The sequence below is a fragment of the Myxocyprinus asiaticus genome, chromosome 11, assembly GCF_019703515.2.
Source record: "Myxocyprinus asiaticus isolate MX2 ecotype Aquarium Trade chromosome 11, UBuf_Myxa_2, whole genome shotgun sequence".
Lineage (NCBI taxonomy): Eukaryota > Metazoa > Chordata > Actinopteri > Cypriniformes > Catostomidae > Myxocyprinus > Myxocyprinus asiaticus.
The window spans coordinates 36,909,888-36,933,443 of NC_059354.1; the positions used below are offsets into that span (position 1 = coordinate 36,909,888).

The following is a 23,556-nucleotide window of genomic DNA, read 5'->3' on the forward strand; positions in this document are numbered from 1 at the left end:
GTCAATGTAAATCAAACTGGAAAATGTTGTAGCACCCCCTGCTGTAATCACTGAATATGTTCTAAAAGGAAACGGGAAGTTATCGGATACGTCGATGCAGCTTAGCTGCTGACTTCATTTTCCGCAAAGGCAGGGTTGAGTCGAGCTTATTTATTTTTGTAACAACCGGCTGAAAACCCCAACATAAACTATCATGACTATCATGTCAATGCTGACACGTGTATTCGTTCACTAATTGAGTGGGATTCGTTCAATGGTGGCTAAATTCTCATACATATTAGATCAGTTTATCACACACTACATGATCTAGACCCTTACAATAATTCAGTTGGAATTAAACGTATTTTACTCGACTCAGCATTACGTTTTGCGGACTGGATAGTGGTTTCCTACACTTTCTTCATATTTACATCATGCAACAGTCGGACAATGTGGACAGTGAGGCCACCGTGAACGTGCACGTCAGCGACCTGCCTGAATCCCTGGTGGCCTGCAAAGTTCCTGTGGATATTTTTACTTCTGAAAACCTGTTACGAGTGAGTAATATTAAACTTCCATGATCGTATACCACGCATTATTCTTATTTAATTATCCATTGGCTTGAGATGCATATAATCCGTGTATATAAATATATATAAACCAAAGTTGCATTTATAGACCATATATGGTTATCCATACTCCGTGTATTGTATTCTTATTTAGTGAACCACAAGTCTGAAATGCAGATCATAGATATATAAACCATAATAGATACAGTGGGCCCAAAACTATTACAGACACAAATGTGTGAATGTTAGTGCATTAGTATGGCGTCATTTTTATATCACCAGAATTTGAATTTGGAAAAAGCCTCCTAATTCATAATCTTGAAAAAAAAAAAAGAAAAAAAAAAATGTGTGTAATTTGATGTTATCGAAAATGTTTGCTGTTTTAATATTTTAAAATATTTTGTGTGAATTCAGGTTGTGAAATTCAGGTCTCAATATTCAGGTTGTTGAATACGAGTTGAAAAAAATGCTGGAAACAGCTCAGAAAAGTAATTTTAAACAACTGTGACAACAACACTGTGAAAACACAAAAAGTTATACTTTAGGAATACTTATTATAATGTTTCATTAATGTTTTTTTTTTAAGAAAAGATCAACTTAACCTGTAAATTGGATCCTTCACCTAACAGCAAGTTTCACCAAGAACCTTATTTCGTAATGATATGGCCAAGGACATTTACCAGTGGAAACAAATAATCAAACTACCTGTTTTTAACTGCAAGTCTGCAAAATAAATAAATAAATAAATACATTTGTAGTCGAGAAGTATTAAATAATAAATCTAAAAATAAAAATATATATTTCTATACATCTGTTAAACGGTTGTGAGATCAAATATGGTTGAACATATATATAACTATATACATTTGTGCTCAAAAGTTTGCATACCCTGGCAGAAATTGTGAAATTTTGGCATTGATTTTGAAAATATGATTGATCATGCAAAAAAAACAAAAGGATAAGGATAGTGATCATATGAAGCCATTTATTATCACATAGTTGTTTGGTTCCTTTTTAAATCATAATGATACAGAAATCACCCAAATGGCCCTGATCAAAAGTTTACATACCCTTGAATGTTTGGCCTTGTTACAGACACACAAGGTGACACACACAGGTTTAAGAAAGTTCTAGAAGTTACTCCAAGTGTACTCAGCACTGAATCTATCTGGAATGTTCTGGAAAATAGGTAAATTTCCAAATATCACTGTCCTGGTCACAAAAGCAAAGTTTGTGGGGAATAATAGCCATTTTCTATACTTCTGAGGCATAAGCAATTAGGAAATAACACTTATTACCCAGGAACAAAAATTGTGTTACATAGTGTTATTAATCAGGTATTATTATATACATTTTCCTATACACGCAATTCTTGCATATACCAAAAAAAAAAAAATTGTAATAATAATTCACGCTAATGCATGAGCATATTGACCTGTTACATGTGACATCACTGTATGATCACGCTGCCTTTGTGACCAAAATTCTATTTACTTTCAGACAGTGTGCTGCACTGTGGGATGCGACAATAGCCAGCAAATTTTTTGTTTCTATTTATAAATCTTGAAAGTGTTACTGCTGTTTACTTACCAGAGCCAACATTTTTTATATATATATTTTTTTATTAAAGTTTTATTTTTCAGGTGGCACGGCTTAATTTCATCCAAGTCAAGCAGTTCATAACACCCAGACAATGGTATGTCATGATTGTAACACATTATATTAATAATAAAAAAGCACTATAATGTCAATTTATAGTATATTTTTAATGTGTATATACTAATGTTGGTCAATAAACAACACATACGATTATGAAGAACAGACTTTATTCACACTGCCAGACTACAATGTAAACATTAGTCATAAACACTGCCTCGGTTGCTTTTGCTTTCTGTGTGTTCTTCATGAGTTAAAAGCAGCTCTTACATTCATACAAATGTGATCATCACAGACGTTTTGTATTTTAATCAGACCACAAAACAACACAAAAACATTTGAAACTTCTGAATGAGAGATGTTTACTGTGATGTACTGCTGAGATTGGCCGGTGTTATCGATCAACTGGGGATCGTGTTATCTGGTCATGTCTGCATGCATGTGAATAATTTTAATTGCATTTTCAGCAGATTCGTTCAATATGAATTGCCAAGGAGCAAAGAAAAGATGTTTTGCACATTATTAAAAATGTAGGCTATATATATTTACTGCTATATATGTATAATATACTGTATATATTCATTAATTCATTTAAAATTACTTTTTTGAGCTTTGTCCAAGAGAGAGATGAATTACATCGACGGTCGTTTGCTCTTCCTTGCATTCCCGGATGTCATCCTCGGATTTAGCTACCTGAATTTCTCAACTCATATTCAACAACCTGAATATTGAGACCTGAATTTCACGACCTGAGATCCACCACTTGAATAATAAAAACTTGAATTTCACAACCTGAATTTTTTTTAGGTGAATTCACACAAAATATTTTAAAATATTAAAAATTAATAGCAACATTTTTCGATAACATCAAATTACACCCAGTCTTTTTTCAAGATCATGAATTTGGAGGCTTTTTCAAATTCAAGTTCTGGTGATATAAAAATGACACCATACATTAGACGACAAAATGTTAAACCAAGTGGAATATATACACTACTGGTCAAAGGTTTTAAAACACTTGACTGAAATGTTTCTCATGATCTTAAAAATATTTTGATCTGAAGGCATATGCTTAAATGTTTGAAATTAGTTTTGTAGACAAAAATATAATTGTGCCACCATATTAATATAATTATAAAACTAAAATGTTATAAAAAAAATAAAAATGACTTGGACCAAATAATAAAGAAAAGCAGCCAATAAGTGCCCAGCACAGATGGAAACAACTTCAATACTGTTTAAAAAGCATCCCAAGGTGATACCTCAAGAAATTGGTTGAGAAAATGTCAAGAGTACATTTCTGCAAATTCTAGGCAAAGGGTGACTACTTTGAAGATGCTAAAATATAACACAGTTTTGATCTATTTTGGATTTTGTTTAGTCACAACATAATTCCCATAGTTCCATTTATGTTATTCCATAGTTTTGATGACTTTATTATTATTCTAAAATGTGAAAGTGTTTCAAAACTTTTGACTGGTAGCGTGTGTGTGTGTGTGTGTGTATATATATATATATATATATATACACACACACACACACTCACACACACACAGTGCTGTGAAAAAGTATTTGCCCTTCCTGATTTCTTCTATTTTTTTGTATTTGTCATACTAAATTGTTTTAGACCTTCAAAAGAGATATAGCAGTTCCCTTACGACTCAGTACACTAGACATTGCATAGTAACGCATATGGGGAGTGCCTCCATACACAACCTAGTTGAAACCTCTCTACAATAACGGCAATATTCTAATATTGGCTATAGTGTTTGAGCCCCACCTGTTTTGGCGCGAAACTGTCCGCTATAAAAACAGGTGCTCAAACACCATTTCCTCAGAATTTCTTCCTTCAAGACAGTGATCATCTCTTGTCTAGAAGCCCTCTACCTTACATTTACATTTATTCATTTGGCAGATGCTTTTATCCAAAGCGACTTACAAAAGAGGAAAACATAAGCGAATCATCTTAAGGAGACAGTGGTATGAAAAGTGCTGTATTACAAAGTTTCACTTTTAATGACTGGTTAAGTGCTCATGGAAAAGATATGTTTTTAGTCGTTTTTTGAAGACAGAGAGTGAGTCAGCTTCATGGATGGAGTTGGGAAGGTCATTCCACCAACGTGGTATGATGAAGCTGAAAGTCCGGGAAAGTGTTTTGGTGCCTCTTTGTGTTGGTACAACAAGGCGACGTTCCTTAGCCGACCGCAGGATTCTAGTGGGCGCGTAGCTCTGCATAAATGGTTTTAGGTATGCTGGAGCAGACCCAGTGACTGTTCTGTATGCCAGCATCAGAGCCTTGAATTTGATACGCGCATCAACTGGCAGCCAGTGGAGAGAGACAAGGAGTGGTGTAACAGACCCTTCGCCGTTGATATGCATGAGTCAGCTGGCAAAATCTTCGCGGGAAGACTTTCCGCTCCCATGCAGTGCTCCGGCAAACATCACACCGCCTCACCGTTTGACGCTTCGCTGGTGAACGGGCCTCAGCATCCTGATTCCCCGCAGCGCTTTGGCAGGGTTTGTGTATCCTTACAAAACAGTTGTATATTGTGTATGGTATATTTTGTGATATAAATATATATTAATTTATATATCTAAAAGAGTCACTTACGTGTTCGCATCTTTTTAAAGATGTCATTCCGTAAGTGTTCCTTGTGCGAGAGGCATGAGAGCTGCGTTTACTGTCTGGGCTGTGCCTACGCAGAGACAGCTCTCATGGAGACAGACTGTCCTCACTGTGAGGGCATGAGTCTCAAGATGCTTCGCTCGCGAATCGCCCTTGTTCTAATGGACGATTCAGCCTCACGCGCCCTCCCATCCACCTCTTCTGTGATACCCGAGGATTCACACGAGGAGGCACGGCGGGGCTGCGAGGTCGAGTAGGATGACTTTGAGGCGGTCCTCGTGGCGGCACACGCGCCACGAGCCCCTCAATCTCTCCGAAGTGCATGTTTTCAAATTCGCTATGTGCGATATGAGCTCCGACCTTCTGAAAAGCGGGCGGCCTCGTCTCGTGCAGCGGTTCTGACGCTGGGGATGATAATGACAAAGTCATGTCTCTCGCTGCGTCAGGCGAGTGGTCAGTGGATGATGCTGCCGCCCCTCCCCCCAGCAAGGGAGAGGAACGTGCACGCGCCACCTTACAAGGGCAGTCGAAGAGCTTCACCTTGAGTGATCTCCCCCAGAGGAACCTGAACAGTCTCGCTGAATGGTTCTGGCAGTCTGGATGCCGTCAAACGGCAGCTTCCCAGAAATCTGCCCTATTCTACCCCGAAGTTTATAACGAACTATCTAAGTCCTGGTGCGCGCCGAGAAGGGTGCAGTGATGCTATCCTCTTTAATGTGGATTACGAGGAAGAAAATGGTTATGCCCAATTACCCCTGTGGAGGAGTCGGTAGTGGCACACCTCTGCCCAGTGAGTAGCAGGGCATGGAAATCATGCCCCATACATCCTTCCAAACCGTCCCGACAAATGTCCACACTGGCGGGAAAAGCTTACTCAGCGGCAGGACAAGCTGGATCAGCACTCCACGCAATGGTGGTGCTCCAGGTGTTTCAAGCCAAGCTCCTCAGGCAAATGGATGAGCATAGCTTCGCTCCAGAGACATTCAAAGAGCTCCGCACCGCTACAGACTTAGCGCTGCATACCACAAAAGTCACTGCGCAAGCCATCGGCAAGTCCATGCACAACCTGGCAGTTCTGGATCAACATATATGGCTGACACTCACAGAAATGAGTGATAAGGAAAAAGCCATTCTTTTGGATGCGCCAGTGTCTCCAGCCAGCCTCTTTGAATAAGTTTAAGTTTTGTAGGGCTTTACTGGTTGTTTAGATCAGTGTTACTATCAGAAATAATTAATCATTATTTCTGTATTTATTAATTAATATTTAGATTAATCAATTGAATCTAACTCATTAAAACCTCATATGGGGCTCCAGTAAATGTAGTGTGCTACGTTTAGGAGCAAGTTTGGTTATTAGCAATAATTAATAATTATCAAAGATAATTATTAATTATTAAAATCAATAGAACATTGATGAGAATCAATGTTAGCTTTTTTTAATCCTTTAAATCAACAGTTATCAAAGATAATCATTAATTGTTAACATCGATGAAACATTAAAATTAACACTAGCTTATTGATCATTCAAATTCAACAATCAAAGATAATTATCAATTATCAAAAATCAATAGAATATTAATAAGGATTAACATTGACGGGGCACCACCCTGGAATTAGGGACTAATAACCAGATAGTAAAACAGTCTCAATATTAGATTGTTTTCTTAGGAAAATCGACATCCGAAGAATATCGATTTTCGGGAAAAAAAAGCAATGAATGAAGGTTTGAATCCGAGCACTGACATCCCGTCAGCATGACACAGGCGTATGCAAAACAAACCAAAATGCTTCTCTTTGTAATATAAACAAAGTTTATTTATGCAGTAATATCAATTAATAATTAATATAATGCAGTCAGTAAACTTCTGACTTACAACTACAACTAAACAGTGATATGATTAGATATGGAAATAAAATAATCCTATAACACATAAGGTGTGTGTGACAGTGTGTGTGTGTGTGTGTCTGTGTGGTTAGTGAGAGAGAGAGAGAGAGAGAGAGAAGTGACAGCCCTAAAGCCGATTTCGCGATAGTGGGAGAGAAAGCTGCTCTCAGTTTATCACTCAGAGACGCGGTTTTACGAGCGGGGCTCGTAAAAGTCCCGCGTTATTTGACTCTTTAATGGATGAACTCAGTTGCTGTCTCACCCGCGATGGCGAAATTGCACAACAATCCAATTTGGTTGGACCACAATACAGCAAATCAAATTTGTGATAATTAATACCCTGAGTATTAATAGTGAGCGGACACGGCGGTCCGTAAACTGTACAAGCAAAAACCTTGAAACACAAGAATAACACACTATAATATTCTATCTCTGCCCAGACGTAAACCTCTTACTTGAATCGCATGAGGACACAGGTAGAATGTGTTTTCCTCCGTCCTTTAACTCTGACCCGGTTCCTTGAGGCTCGTGTGATGACGGGAGGCCATTTCCTCGCTCTGTCGGCGGGCACGGCTGTTGATTCTCAGCGGGCTGGTGGAGAACTCAGAAATGTCGACTTGATTGAAGATGGAAGAGAAATTTTTAATCTCTTCACTTCTGTATGCAAACGGATGAAGATGCGAACTGCTCAGCGGTCTCCTTCGGATCCGTTAGAGTGTTCGGTTGAACACAGAGTAATCTCAACTCGTCCAGAGAGATGGAGATTGTATGGCCACAGTTTCAAGTCGGATGTTACTTCCTTGTGCCACGAGGTTGCACCTGAGAGCAGCAAAGAGCTACGTCTATATTCGGTGAACAAAGTCGCTGGAAGTAAATCCCGGAAGCATTTCAGAGGTATTTCAACTCCTGATGATGTCATGCTTGAGGGACGTTCTGTTGTGTGCCTCGTCCAATAGGAGTTGAGAGTTCGATCCTTTAGTGAGCAAGGCTTCATGGATTTGTAGTCTGTTTTGGACTCCCTTTGTTTGATTTTGGCGCGATTTTTATCAGTAAGATTTACGACTTGGAAGGTGGGGGCTTGAGTTAGGTTTTTACGACTGTATTAGGCCTGCCTTTGTCTTCTGTCTGAATACATGAGGCCCAACAGTTTGCTGAGTGTTACGTCGCGACTCAGCAGCAGTCACAGGCTATGAGACACTTTATGCCCAAACGGAGTAAATCACAGTCTCTTTTGTGAGAGAGTTCTATGACGTTGATTCTCGCAGAGTTCTTTGACTTTTACCAGAAATGGTGCCTTTTGGTTGTAGACATCCTGGTGCCAGCCTTACAACGGCAAAACGCAAGTATGCATTTCCCCCGGTATGCCTGATTCACTCTGTCATGTGCAAAGTCTGAGAGGATAAGGAAATGGTTCTATTTGTTGCGCCGAAATGGCCCAATCAGCCATGGTTTCCGGAAATGATGGAGATGCTGTACAGCTCGCCATGGGAAATACCACTGAGGAGGGATCTCCTCTCTCAGGCGCAAGGCACAATCTGGTATCCCCAGCCCCAGCTGTGGAAACTGCATGTGTGGCCCCTGAACGGGGCGCACTACATGCGCCAGGACCCACCTCGGCCGGCTACAGTCCCGACTAGGGACTTTAATCCTAAAAGCTCTCGCAGGGCACCCCTTCGAGCCTTTGGACTCTGCATGCAATATCAGTCGACAATTCATGTTTGGAGTTTGGCCCTTTCAAGAGCCACTGTCAAACCAAGGAAATGCTATGTACCCAAGGTCCTAACCACGCCCTTTAAAGCGCAGGTGGTTCACCTTCAGGCCTTCTTCCCTCCTTTTGTGCACCTGTTTTTATAGTGGACAGTTTCGTGCCAAAACAGGCGGGGCTCAAACACCATAGCCAATATTAGAGCATTGCCGTTATTGTAGAGAGGTTTCAACTAGGTCATTTAAGAAGGCACTCCCCATGTGCGTTACTACGCAATGTCTCGTTCCCTTCGTCTCAGGGAACCGAGGTTACGTACATAACCGAGACATTTTCGAATATATATATATATATATATATATATATATATATATATATATATATATATATATATACAGTTGTGCTCAAAAGTTTGCATACCCTGGCAGAAATTTTGGCATTGATTTTGAAAATATGACTTATATTATGACCCTTTAATTAAGGGTAGTGATCATATGAAGCCATTTATCATCACATAGTTGTTTGGCTCCTTTTTAAATCATAATGATAACAGAAATCACCCAAATGGACCTGATCAAAAGTTTACATACCCTTGAATGTTTGGCCTTGTTACAGACACACAAGGTGACACACACAGGTTTAAATGGCAATTAAAGGTTAATTTCCCACACCTGTGGCATTTTAAATTGCAATTAGTGTCTGTGTATAAACAGTCAATGAGTTTGTTAGCTCTCAAGTGGATGTACTGAGCAGGTTAGATACTGAGCCATGGGTAGCAGAAATTAACTGTCAAAAGACCTGCGTAACAAGGTAATGGAACTTTATAAAGATGGAAAAGGATATAAAAAGATATCCAAAGCCTTGAAAATGCCAGTCAGCACTGTTCAATCACTTATTAAGAAGTGGAAAATTCGGGGATCTTTTGATACCAAGCCAAGGTCAGGTAGACCAAGAAGGATTTCAGCCACAACTGCCAGAAGAATTGTTTGGGATACAAAGAAAAACCCACAGGTAACCTCAGGAGAAATACAGGCTGCTCTGGAAAAAGACAGTGTGGTTGTTTCAAGGAGCAAAATACGACGATACTTAAACAAAAATGAGCTGCATGGTCGAGTTGCCAATGCCACAAAAAAAGCCCGGTTGCAATATGCCCGACAACACCTTGACACGCCTCAAAGCTTCTGGCACACTGTTATTTGGAGTGACGAGACCAAAATAGAGCTTTATGGTCACAACCATAAGCGCTATGTTTGGAGAGGGGTCAACAAGGCCTATAGTGAAAAGAATACCATCCCCACTGTGAAGCATGGTGGTGGCTCACTGATGTTTTGGGGGTGTGTGAGCTCTAAAGGCATGGGGAATCTTGTGAAAATTGATGGCACGATGAATGCAGCATGCTATCAGAAAATACTGGCAGACAATTTGCATTTTTCTGCACGAAAGCTGCGCATGGGACGCAATTGGACTTTCCAGCACGACAATGACCCTAAGCACAATGCCAAGTTGACCCTCCAGTGGTTTCAGCAGAAAAAGGTGAAGGTTCTGGAGTGGCCATCACAGTCTCCTGACCTTAATATCATCGAGCCACTCTGGGGAGATCACAGACGTGCAGTTCATGCAAGACGACCAAAGACTTTGCATGACCTGGAGGCATTTTGCCAAGACGAATGGGCAGCTATACCACCTGCAAGAATTTGGGGCCTCATAGACAACTATTACAAAAGACTGCACACTGTCATTGATGCTAAAAGGGAGCAATACACAGTATTAAGAACTAAGGGTAAGCAGACTTTTGAACAGGGGTCATTTCATTTTTTTCATTGTTGCCATGTTTTGTTTTTTGATTGTGCCATTCTGTTATAACCTACAGTTGAATATGAATCCTATAAGAAATTCAAGAAATGTGTTTTGCCTGCTCACTCATACTTTCTTTAAAAATGGTACATATATCACCAATTCTCCAAGGGTATACAAACTTTTGAGCACAATATATATATATATATTTTTTATTATTATTTATTTATTTATTTTTTAAGCAAAAAAAGTTATCCAACACCTATATCACCCATGTGAAAAACTAACTGCCCCCTTAAACTTAACTGGTTGTGCCACCTTTAGCAGCAACAACTGCAACCAAACACTTCCGATAACTGGAGATCAGTCTTTCACAACGCTGTGGTGGAATTTTGGCCCACTCTTCTTTGCTGAACTGCTTTAGCCATATTGGAGGGTTTTCGAGCATGAACTGCCCATTTAAGGTCTTGCCACAGCATCTCAATCGGGTTCAAGTCAGGACTTTGACTTGGCAACTCCAAGACTTTAACTTTGCTCTCACTGTGGTTCTTTGGAGTCCCAGAACCTTTGAATTAGCTTTGTAACCCTTCCCAAATTGATGTGTTTCAATCACCTTTTCCTCATCCTTTCTGGAATTTCTTTCGACCTTGGCGTAGTGTACTACTGGGTGAGACATTTTAGCCAAATTCATGCTGCTGAAAAAGTTCTATTTAGGTGTTGATTTGATTGAACAGGGCTGGCAGTAATCAAGCCTGGGTGTGTCTAGTCCAGCTGAACCCCATTATGAATGCAGTTTCATAGATTTGGGGATTTAGTTACTATGGGGGGAAATACTTTTTCACACAGGCCCAGTTGGTATTGGATTACTTTTCTGCTTCAATAAATAACATTATCGTTTAAAAACTGTATTTTGTGTTTACTCAGATTGCCTTAGATTTATGTTAGATTTTGTTTGAATTTTTGAAATAATTTAATATGAGATATACACAAAAACAGAAAAAATCAGGATATATATATATATATATATATATATATATATATATATATATATATATATATATACAGTTTCTGGTTGTTATTAAAATCTAATGAAACATGTCAACAAATGTGAAAACTACTCAGGTGGTTACTCTGCTAGGACACCTGTGTGTACTTGAGGTGAACTGAGTTCATACATCCCCAAAAAATTACCTGGGACCAAGGTAATGGTTAAAAGAAGATTCAAAATTGGCTAGTCAAATTTAAGTTAGTTCTGTAAAACAGTGTGGCTTTTATTATTATTATTAATAATAATTTATTTATAATCTTTGCAAATTATGTTTAGTTTGATATTTTGTATCCAGTGCAGTGCAATGCAGTGTGACTGTCCAAATACTCATTGGCCACTTTTTTTTTTGGTACACCTTTCTAATACTGGGTAGAACTCCTCATTGCCCCCAGAACAACCTGAATTCTTAGTGACATGGATTCAACCAAGAGCTTGAAACATTCCTTAAAGATTCTGTTCATGTTGTCACGATAGCCTCGTGCAGTTGCTGCAAATTATTTGGCCGCACATTCATGCAATCTGCCATTCCACTACATTCAAAAGGTACTCTATTGCAGTGTTTCCCAATCCTGTTCCTGTGGCATTTCAACTATGCTTAATTGGGCCTAGCATGTGCCAAGAAAACATTCCCCACACCATAACACCACCACCCCCTGAACCATTGACACAAGGCAGAATGGATCCATTGATTCATTTTGTTTATGGTAAATTCTGCCTCTGCCATCTGCATTTAGCTTCAGAAACCAAGATTTATCAGAACACGCACCGTTTTTCCAATATTTTACTGTACAGTTTTGGTGAGCCTGTGCCCATTCTAGTCTCAGTTTCCTGTTCTTAGCTAAAAGAAATTGAATTTTTGTGGTCTGCTGCTGTAATAGCTCATCCATGTCAAGGTTTGGCATTCAAAATGCTCTTCTGCACAGCACTGTTGTAATTCAGAGTCATTTTAGTTACCGTCACTTTCCTGTCATGTTGAACCAGTCTGGCTATTCACCTCTGATCAATAAAAATACACACAGTCATTATATATTGATATGAAGACCACACGCATGTAAACCTATTTATACACTATATGCATATGTTTAAAATATACATGTATATATTCTTTGTATGGGATACATAGACTGTATACTGTATATGCATATAAAGACCATATTTAGATAGATATTTGTGACAAGGAGGAGGGCGGAGCCGGGCCGTGACTACGCAAGCCCGGCTCCCAATTGGGCTAATCAGCTGAGGAGAGGGATAAGTGCAGCGTAACGCGGCAGTTCAGGAGAGAGAGAGCCACATGCAGCTGCCATGTGTGTTTGTGTGTCTTTTTGTTTAAATTAAATATTATTTTGACTGTTCAGCCAGTTCCCGCCTCCTCATTTCCCATCCTTAACCTTTGTTACATTGGTGCCGAAGCCCAGGAAGGCGGAAGTATGCACTGTTGTGGAGTCCTCGCCACTGCCATCCACCCAAAGGGGCAGCCGCGGCCATCTGCCGGGGGACGGAGGAGTTGCTGCCAGTCACCTGGACGTGGAGGAACGGCCGCCGTCTGCGAGGGGAGGAGGGACTTGCTGCCGGCCGCCTGGAGCGGTGGAGCCACTGGCAAGGGTGGAGGAGTTCCCTACCGGCTGCCAAAACGCAGCGGGGCATTCCATCTGACAGGGGTTGGAGGAGCGGCTGTTGTCTGCCAGAGGGTGGAGGAGTGATCGAGGACCAGGTGACGGCATGTCTGGGAAACTGACAAGCAAGTTTTTTCCTCTCTGTCCTCTCTCTCTCTCTCACTGTCGCTCCACCTTGCCCTTTCCCTCTCCTCTTTTTCCCCCCCTCCCCTTGTCCCCCTCCCCAGCCCTAGAGAGGTGGGGAAAAGCCTGCCGGCAGGCGGGGCCACACTGGCCCCAAGAAAGGAGGATGGGGGGGATGTACGTCATGATTTCCCGGCCTGAGGCAAAGGAGGGAGGAGTGGGACGAGGAGGAGGGCTAAGTGCAGCAGAACACAGCAGTTCAGGAGAGAGAGAACCACATGCAGCTGCCATGTGTGTTTGTGTTGTGTGTCTTTTTGTTTAAATTAAATATTATTTTGACTCTTCAGCCGGTTCCCGCCTCCTCCTTTCCCATCCTTAACCTTGTTACAATATTGTTCAGAGATGCATAATTAGGCTAAATCTACTTCATGGGTTAATGGTTCATTAGATAAGTTTACAGAATAATCTTCACAGTAATCGTATTTAAAGAGCCATTAGCCTGAAACGCAGATAACTTCCTTTGCCAAATTATATGATGCAAACGCTCATTTTTATGATTATGCAATCGAGAATTGGCAAGCTGTGACTGGTAAGACTTTGATATTCATTAGAGATCACATGGGCTGGTCAATATCTTAAAAAATGTTGATGGACATGAATGTCTGTAACCTGTATAATTCGTTTAATCACAGTGTGTGTGTGTGTGTGTGTGTGTGTGTGTGTGTGTGTGTGTGTGTGTGTGTGTGTGTATGTGTGTGTTTATCACAGGCTGTTTTATCTGTTTAAGTTCTGGTTCAAATCTTTAAAGTGTCACAACTAATAAACTTTTTGACTAATGGAGTTTTTTGGAACTTTAATGGAAATTTGGTCATCAGTGGTTTCACTTGAATTTCCCTGTCAGCTTATTTAATTCTTTCTTTCTTTCTTCTTTTTTTTTTTTTTTTTTTAGCAAGGAAACAGGAACTTGGAAAGAATGTTCTTATTGTAAAAGTATCTGAGTCAATCCAGGGTTTATGTTTAGTTTTGTTCTGTAAAGTTTAAACAAACCTTTAGACAAAATAGAACATTTAACCTTTTAGCATTAGGAAGTTCTTTGGTCACAGAATAAAAGTAGTAATAAGTTCTTTCAGGAAATGGAAACTTATTTATATACTTGCTATGTCTTTTAAGTTTAGTTCAAAGTATTGGAAGGCTGTAGAAGTGAAGCAATCGAGTGAACAAACAAAGCAATAAAGAACAAAGCATATTGCACTCATTTGTTTGTACCATTTTCCTACAAGTTGATCATGATATTGCAGACTGGTGAATGGGAGTGTTTGTCATCGCTGAAGAAATTTTCCACTTGACGTCACATTTGTTGAGCTGTTAAACAAATCCTCTCCATCAGACAACCTTAAGTCAAGTTGTAGACATTGTTATTACAGTGTAGAGCAATGTCCTGTTGTTTCAACTGCACTTTTTTTTATACATGATGGACAATTCAGGTTTTGTTAGTGACAGTGTCTGCATGCTAAAACTACTTTTATCTGTATATAAATGAGTATGTGTTAGCAATACATGAGATGAGATGTATGAGATGGCATCATGCACAATTAAGCATTGATACCCAAATATAAGAAGTTTGCATTAGCCCAAATTAGTTACATTTGAGGTCGGACAATAAGTTGTCAAAGTAGGGCAGAAACCTCGGGTTAGCTGAAAATGGGATGAGAGCAAAAAAGGGATAGGAAAATAGTCAGCTGTTGAGAATGGAGAAAAGGAAAATCTGTTCCATTGTTTTGCAATGTGGAAACAGGAAGCAAGTCCTAGGACACATATTAAAATGCATATAGTTCCGGCTGTAACCACCATAGACATTCAGTACATTTACATTCACAGTTATAATCAAGCTATAGCCAGTTTTAGCATAGTTAAGAGACAGTTTTCAGTACAGTAGTTTTGTGCCATGATGGAGCATGGCCTGCACTGAATCAGCTGATCAGTGGGAGAGCGAGATAAAGGGGCGGCCGGAGACGCCAGTTCGAGAGAGTTTGTCCAAACAAGTCCCACTTGAATACAGTTTTGTGTATTGCATTTTCAGCTTTTTTTTTTTTTTTTTTTTTGCTTGTATTTTGAAGTTGCGTTAGATTAAATTAATCAGTATTATTGTAGTGCCGTCTTCCACCCTCAGTTCTTTGTACTGACCTATTTACAGTGGCACAGCCATAAACAAGATAGGGCAATTCATGCAGTTTTGTGCTTGAACCATACTGCTTTTCATGTGTTTGGCATGTTTTTAATCCAATGACTATTAGGTAATGAACAATACTACTTCAATGTCTTAAAGGGATAATTCTCCCAAAAATTAAAATTCTGCCCCTAGCACTTCTGGCATGTTCACCATAAGATTATGATGTCATACAATTCAGGCAAATACAAAGTGAAATGGACTTTTAAATTATTTAAATCAGAATTGTGTAATTTCTGCACCAATAGCATAACCGAATAGAATTGCAAAATGTCACATATAGTCCCACCTCAAACTCATGCCATTGGTTGATCCAATGTTGCAGTCAGGCTGGTCAGAATTCACTAAAAAACAGAGCAATGTTTTGACAGTGTTTACAATTGTGGGGAAATCTACATATAAATTAGTTCCTCCAGGATTTTTGCGATCGCAAGAATTAATGAAAATTCAACCACTCTTTTTCTGCCATTATTTATGGTAGCATGCAGTTTTGTGTAATTTCAGCAATTTTGTGCATAACCATAAATCTGAGGTAATCTGATTGCTTTTTTCCATTTTTGACAATGGTAAAACAAATGCTTGAAAAGCTTGACACAATCGAGCCATATCCAATTGCACAGCCGCCATTCTCCGCTGTAACAGAGGATGTGGCTTATCTCCTCAATAGCCGCATTTCCACTGTCGGTCAAAATGAAGGCGTGCTAGTGCGTACCAAGGCCAGTTGCGGTCCCACTATCACTTCCGGGACTTAATCGTGCCTCCTCAGGGCTTTTTCGGGGCCAATGGCCTTTGGCCCACCGATTACCCTTGGGCCAAAGAAGGCCAACTGTGGATTGAGGCGCAGTCAAAGGCAGAGTATAGTGAGACACTTGTGCTGCATTTCATTCAAGTTAGATGTGGGATGTTCCTACTTGAATTCTCTGAACTCCGACAATAAAGGAATTCCATTGCCAGATACTTGGAAAGTGACGTTTAAACAACCAAAACTGCAACACTCCCACCATTAGCAAGGGTTTGACTGTTTCCTAGCAACCCAAATAATAAACAATACAGCTTTGCTAGATCATCAAAAGAAAGTTTAATTTACCATGTAAATTGTCTCTGCAAACGTTTGTTAAACAAGCTTTGATATCTTGTAATGTAGGAACTTTGACTCATTGATCAATGTCATTTAATAAAAGTTATCACTAACTTTGTATATCTCTGGGTGCCGAGATATTTGTGTGATGTCACTCACCGGCATCTCAGGGAAAAAAAGTGCAGACACATTACAAATCCGTTAAGATGCACAATGGACAAAGCGGTGCTCTAAGGAAGAACTTTCCATGGTTCGAGATCATGGACGGTGTGCTGGGAAATTGTCCTGCTGTTTGTGGAGAAACCATTTGGGACACCATGGCAGTTAAAGTTGGTGAGTTGTCAATGTCAAATTATCTTGCTTGCTATCTAACGTTTCCATACAAGAAAGCTAACTAGATAACATGCATGTTTGTTTTGGCTTGTGAAATGGGCGGGGTGTGTGACGTTTGCACCAGGGCGACATATTATCATATCATATCACATTATTATATTATCGCGGCTCGTGGTCCAACTATTGACCCCGGCTGACCAGTTTATGGCCCTGGCTCGCACTGGCCCGATAGTGGAAAAACGGCTAATGTCACTGCATGTCATTAATTCTGTGTATGAATCCACAATGACCAAGGACATTTGCCATTACACAAATTTTAAATTTAAGTGAAATGGAGCACTTTGTGGTTACTATCAAAATCCTTATCTAAACAGTCCGTGGTGTGAAACGGTGATGTCTGAGTTCATTTGGAGTGCTCACATAATGCACTATTTCACCATAAAAAGAGACACATAAATGTGGCATTCATGGCATTTCTATATTTGCTTAAAGGTGCACTCGGTAAGTTTTTCTTTATGTCGTCTTGGACTTAACATTGACACCTAGGGCATGGATGAAGCATCATTCAAACGCAATAGTTTACGGTTAAAGATGCCATTGTAGAAAATCACTATTCACAATCAGCCATGATTATTTTAATCCAAGAGATAAAGTGTCTGTTACTGAGATAAAGTGAGTAGTATTTGGCTGGTCACGTGATCCTAACATGGTAGCCCCCATGAGGGGACCCTCTCCATGTAGAATAAAACAGCTTTTATAAGATTACTGATATGACTGGATGCTTCTTCTCATGTGAGTCATCATGATTGTATACATGTTTCAAAATTACTATTCTTTTCTTTAGGAGTAAAACTTTTTTAATGAGGAAGAAAATACTTGGTGCATCTTTAAAATCCTTTTATTTGGATAATAAAATGTGATTTGATGTTAAAGTGTGGTTTGATCAAATGATCGCAATCAGGTGACATAATATTGTGACAGGACTACATTATTTGTGTTTTTAGTTTAGTTTTATTGTAGGTCTGCTATTTTAACCTTACAAATGTTTACTTGCATTGTCTGAGTTAGATAATAATAATAATAATAATAATAATAATAATAATTAAAGTTCTATTAAACTCATATTAGCCAAATCACAGGTCTCACCTCTTAAATTAATTGTTTTGGTAATTGCACGTATACCACCATTGACACAAATAACACAAGTATAGACCATTTCAAGGATTAGTCCTCGGTTTAAGGAAGTGGCATCTCTGTTCCTTGAACATTTCCTACTAGTTTTTATACTCGTTCAAAACAACAGCGGGATGCACTTTATTCATATTGACTTTAACACAATTAACATTACTAATATTAACACAATTGTCATAAAATGTCATTATTAAAATGTAGACCAGGTTGTTCGGTTACTGGATGCTCCATGGATGCCTGGAACTAACGGAAATTAAAGTGTTTAGATCTCTGAAAAAGCCACAACAAATGGACGCATGAACCGCAGCAGTGAAGCGAGAAGGCTGGATATGTACAGTACTAACAACTGTAGCACACCTCTTATCTCTAGGAACAGGTGAACAAAATGTATGCCAACTAATAGGTAGGTAGAGCTCTAAAAGTGACTATAGGTCGCACTCATTATAATGAATGAAGTAATTTGCGATTACATTTAGTCATTTAGCAGACACTTTTATCCAAAACGAATTACAAATTAGGAACACAAAAAAGAAATCCTTACCTTGTCTGCAGGTCACGCAGACAGCTTCTTTGATTATAATCTAATATTCCGATCTCTCTGCTGAGGAAATAATTGTGAGCATCTAAACTATGAATCACTTTCATCGCCTCCCTCACGTAGATGCTCAGCATCAACAACACGTCTGGATAAGTCACTTCAGGTAAATGTTTGATGTTCTTTGAGAAAATATGCCAATTTTGAAAAAGTGTCAATAATCAAATAAAAGTGCTGCAAAATCCTTTTGAGACTGACAAATGGTTTACTTGTAGTTGTCTCCATCTTTTTGGCTGGGTTAAGAGTAAGTAGTTTAACACCAGAAAAGACACACTTCAGCTTTAAAATCTAAGCTAAGCCTAATACCCAATGCTTTATTCAACTTTGCATACAGCCTAATGTCTAATCTTTTTAGATGTGAGACATTAAATGTTTCAGAGAGCTTTTTTTTTTTTCTTTTTTTCTTTCTTTTAAAGCTTAATTCAGTCAGCTGATTGTCTCATGATAAAATAATCCACTGGTTGCTGCTTTTTTGTGGAAAGTCTGGAAGGTGTTTTGACACTTGCACTTTGCGACACGGCTCCTCAAGCTGTCATAAACTCAGCTTGGTGTCTAGTCAGTGGAAAATTTAAGTTGTTCTCTTAAATGAGTCCAATGAATCATTTCCCTGTTCAAGTCCATTCTGATATCACAACTGCAGCCAGGGTCTTAAAAACAAAACACTTGTGCTCATTTAGAAACTTTCTTGGAACCCACTTTCTCAATTGGTGCTTTAGAACATGAAGTTAAGTGTGCCGCTTGCACTCAATGTACAAGTGGGTGATATCAGCCTAGGGGTGGGCGGTATGACCAAAATCTTACATTATGAGTAATTTTATATCACTGTAACTGTATCACAATATAGTTATTTTAGCTGGAAATCAACCCAAAAATGTTGTGTTTTACATAACCATGGAGCAGTGCCTATTTTTATTAAATTCTTTAGAAATTAAAGGTACTTAATGTCATTTGATTATTTTTTTTTCATGTGTAACTTCCAAAAACAAAAGATCAGATTATTTGTAAAAATGAAAAAATAGCTGCTTCACATTATGCAACTCTTGAATAAAAATCTAAGACTCAAAATAGTAATACGTTATAAATATGATTGTCTGAGCCACATTTTAAGCTGTCGTAGAATAGCCAATATACAAACCTGTGACCGCATATCAGTTGATTTTTATTTGAATGTGCCAAGTTGCCTGCTAATATAAAATTTACCATAAACAACCTGTATTAACTGTGTTCACACTTAGTGGCCTGGTGTGATGTGTCAGAACTAAAATGGATTAATTCATTTATCATTACTTTGATAGTCAACATTCTGTGACCTATATTTTCGGGTCCTCGGCGAGCTGTTTAATGTAGCTGAACTCAACTGAATTGAATGTTTATGTTGTACACTACTTACTGAACTGAGTAACTGAGTGTTTATGTTATATGTATAATAATACTGTCAGACGCTTTCCACCCGTATAGTACCACAACACAACATAATGCTGCTCTGCTCACCATTTTCCACTGTGGATTCCTTCCATGTTTCTTTCTTTTCCATTCCCTCATGGTTCCACTGGAACATTGTACCCAGCTTATTGACTAAAACATTTGCACACATGAGTGACAGGTGCTTATGGCTAGAGTACACATCTCTTTGCTTATCTCAGACATGAAAGCTTTTACCACATAAAGAGGGGAAAAGTTTGAGTGAATGATATGGGAAGAATTACTAGCATGTACTGTATATTCACTTCAAAGTGTGTTACTTTGATTTGAGTAAATCATTTGTCAATTAATATATATACTGTAAATGCAGAGGTGTATAGTAACAATGTGCAAATACTTCATTAGTGTACTTAAGTACAGTTTTTTATTATTTGTACTTTATTGAGTATAAATATTTCTTTGGACTTTTACTTTCACTTTACTACATTTTGAAGGGAAAATTGATACTTTTACTCCGATAAATTTCTCCAGAACCTAATGTTACTTTTGCAACTGAACACCTATAAAAATGTATAAATAAATAACAGCAGTAAGTGCAAAAATGCATGCAGATCAGCGATAGTGATGTGTGATTTGAATTTTTTTAATTTGATTCCTTTGAACTGAACAACAAGATTCAAAAAGCGGTCTGGATGATTCGTTTTGCGAATCACGAATCTGAATCAAAATCACAAGCAAAGTGTGTGCCAGATTACGTGTTTCGTCATCTGTCTCCTCTGGGGAAGACAAGAAACTGCTCATGTGAGTTAACTTATTTTTTTCTTTTTTCGACTAATTAAATTTATAAGTTTAGGCTTAAACATTATGAAAGCTGTGAAGTAATGTGCGATCAGTCTCCTGCCTTTCCAGGAGACCTGTTCATATAAAAGTCAATCACATGAATTTACATTTTACATTTAAACAAGATGTGTATGAATAATTACCAGCACTCATGAAAATGTCCAACAATATTTATTTTTATATTTTATGAAGATGTGCCGAAGCAAAGTTTTCTGGTGGTTGCTAAAGTGTTATATTTGCTTTGTAGCAAAATTATGCTACAGTATGTGGTAACTAGAGTTTTCTGGATGGTCGCTAGGGCATGCTATGCAGTTATCAAGGTGATCTCTGCTGTGTGTTTTGGCGCATTGCTACAGTATGTGGTTGCCAGGTTGTTACTATGTTGTTGCTAAGTTGTTTTCTGTGTTTTTTGCACATTGCTTTGCAGTTGACTGGGTGTTCTATGTGGTTGTCAGGTTGTTGCTATGCTGTTAAGTTGTTTTAACTGTGTTTCAGCACATTGCTATGCAATTGTCAGGGTGTTCTGGGTGGTTGCTGGGTGGTTGCTAATTGGCCCCATAATCCCATAAATATGATCATTCTGATGTGACTTGAATGCGCCATTAAAGGGATAGTTTGTTAAAAAATGAAAATTCTCTCATAATGTTCTCACCCTCGTTCGATCCAAGATGTGTATGACTTTAATTTTTTTTTTTTCTGCAGAACACAAACAAAAAAAGATTTTCAGAAAAATATTGCTGTTATGTAGGTCAATTCAATGTAAGTGAATGGTGGCTAGACCTTTAAAGCTCCAAAAGCACATAAATGCAGCATAAGAGTAATCCGTAAGACTCCAGTGGTTTCATTAATGTCTTCTGAATGGATGAAATTGTTTTTTGGGTGAGGACAGACCAAAATATAACTCCTTTTTCGACTACAAATTTTGACATTAGTAGTCTTCTTAGCGATCAGGATTTCAAGTTTGATTACACTTCCTATAGCGCTACCTAGGGCTCTGCGCATGCATCAAGCACTAGAAAGTGAAATCAAGCTTGAAATCATTATCGTGCCTAGAGATTGCAATGGCAAGATATACAGTGAAAATGAGTTACAGTTTGGTTTGTTTTCACCCAAAACCAACTGAATCGCTTCAGAAGACATGGATTTAACCATTGTAGTAGTATGGATAACTTTATGCTCCCTTAATGTGCTTTTTGTAGCTTGAAATGTCTGGCCACCATTCGCTTGCATTGAATTAACTTACAGAGCTGAAATATTCTTCTAAAATCTTTGTACGTGTTCTGCAGATGAAAGAAGGTCATACACATCTGGGATGGCATGAGGGGGAGTAAATGATGAGCACCACCAATCAAATAAGTTTCCATGGTTTTAATGAACTGCTCCGTAATTTATGCAATTTACCTGTACTTTTTGATACTTAAGTAAATGTAATATTAGTTACTTTAATACTTTTACTTAAGTCGTTTTCTCATGAGCTAATTTAACTTTTACTTGAGTCAATTTCCATGAAGGTATCTGTACTTTTACTCAAGTATGACAAATGGATACTTTACTGAATAAATGTGACTGTGACTAGAGAATGCCCAGAGTTGGTCAATTCTGTCCTGTTCTGTGTGTTAAAAATCCATTTGAAGCTGTGGCCTAGCGGGTAACGCACTTGAGCCAATATGTTGAGCTCTACTGCTTTTTTTGGCGATGCAAGTTCGAATCTGCCTCGCAACATTTTACAATCTTGTTTTTCCCTCTTCTCCCCATCTCCCCATTTCTGCACCCTCTACTCTCCACTAAAGTGGCAAAAGGCCAAAAAAGTAAAAAAAAATTTAAAATCCCAGAAATTTTGAAATCATGTTTAATGCAGCAATCTGCAAAATTATTAACAAATCCTGGTCTCATGGAATCATATTACTATTCCTACATTTTTGCAAAATTATTTTTATGTAGCTTTTTTTATGTATCGTGGCAATTTCTGGTTGAAATAAACACTAGAGACGCTACAACATCATTAACTTACACACAAATCAGTTTCGAGTAAAACAGTAGATTATCAGTGACACTTTAACTATAAATTAGGTTTTACCCTAGAGGCAATTCTTCTAGCATCCCTCCACCTCCCCATCTCCATCCTCACTCTTTTAAGAGATCCTTCACTATACGGTAGCTATCTTAATCCATGAAGTAGAGCTGCACGATTCTGGATATATTGAGAATCAGGTTTTTTATTTATTTTTATTTTTTTTTTTGCTTTTGCTTTTGCTTCACGATTCTGAAGAAAAATGCTTATTTCAGTGATTTACAAAACCTGGACATAAGGGTATTAAACAAAGTAACATATAATTTACTAGAGGTTTTGACAAAATGTTCTCTGCTTCATTCTATGCAAAAAATGCAATAAAGTTGTTAATCAAATACATTTAAAATGTCTTAAGTCCACAAGGGGGTGCAACGAATACATTATAAACCATACGGCACCTGGGGATTATTGCAAAAAAAAAATAAAAAAATAAATCCTGTTAAAAAATGGCATAATAAAAAAAAAAAGAAAGAAATTATTTAACCTGTTTCTTACGTGCTAAGTAAAAAGCAAAATGAGCAGAAAAAAAGCTTCATTAACAGTTCTATGTTAACTTGGTATTGCACTTGTAAGCAAATATGCAATAAAACTCTGTTATTTTTTTTTTTAATATAAATATTAACAATTTAAATTAAAACAATGAAGCCTTCAGTGTTTCTCTTGTAGAAATTGTTTCAAGCTTCAATAAAGAATAGTTCAAATAGAGAACAGAGTAAACAGTGCTTTAATTTTTTAGTAACAGTAGCAATTAAACATTAAAAACATTAAATGAAAGAAAGTACTTACATATTTGACACTCTTTAC

General features: G+C 38.2%; 1 protein-coding gene across 3 annotated transcripts in view; it reads left to right on the forward strand.

Moving 5' to 3' along the window:
• The first annotated feature begins 70 nt into the window (after positions 1-70).
• Positions 71-23,556, forward strand: part of LOC127448515 (calcipressin-1-like) — a 33,133-nt gene continuing 9,647 nt past the window's right edge. The window contains exons 1-3 of one of the 3 annotated variants that reach the window (XM_051711128.1): positions 71-536; positions 2,192-2,244; positions 12,670-12,970. In XM_051711128.1, coding sequence (XP_051567088.1) covers positions 414-536; positions 2,192-2,244; positions 12,670-12,970 — 477 coding nt within the window. In that variant the 5' untranslated portion in view covers positions 71-413. Of the gene's footprint in view, positions 537-2,191; positions 2,245-12,669; positions 12,971-23,556 lie in introns of those variants that run through there. The other 2 variants (XM_051711129.1, XM_051711131.1) reach the window with 2 other exon arrangements.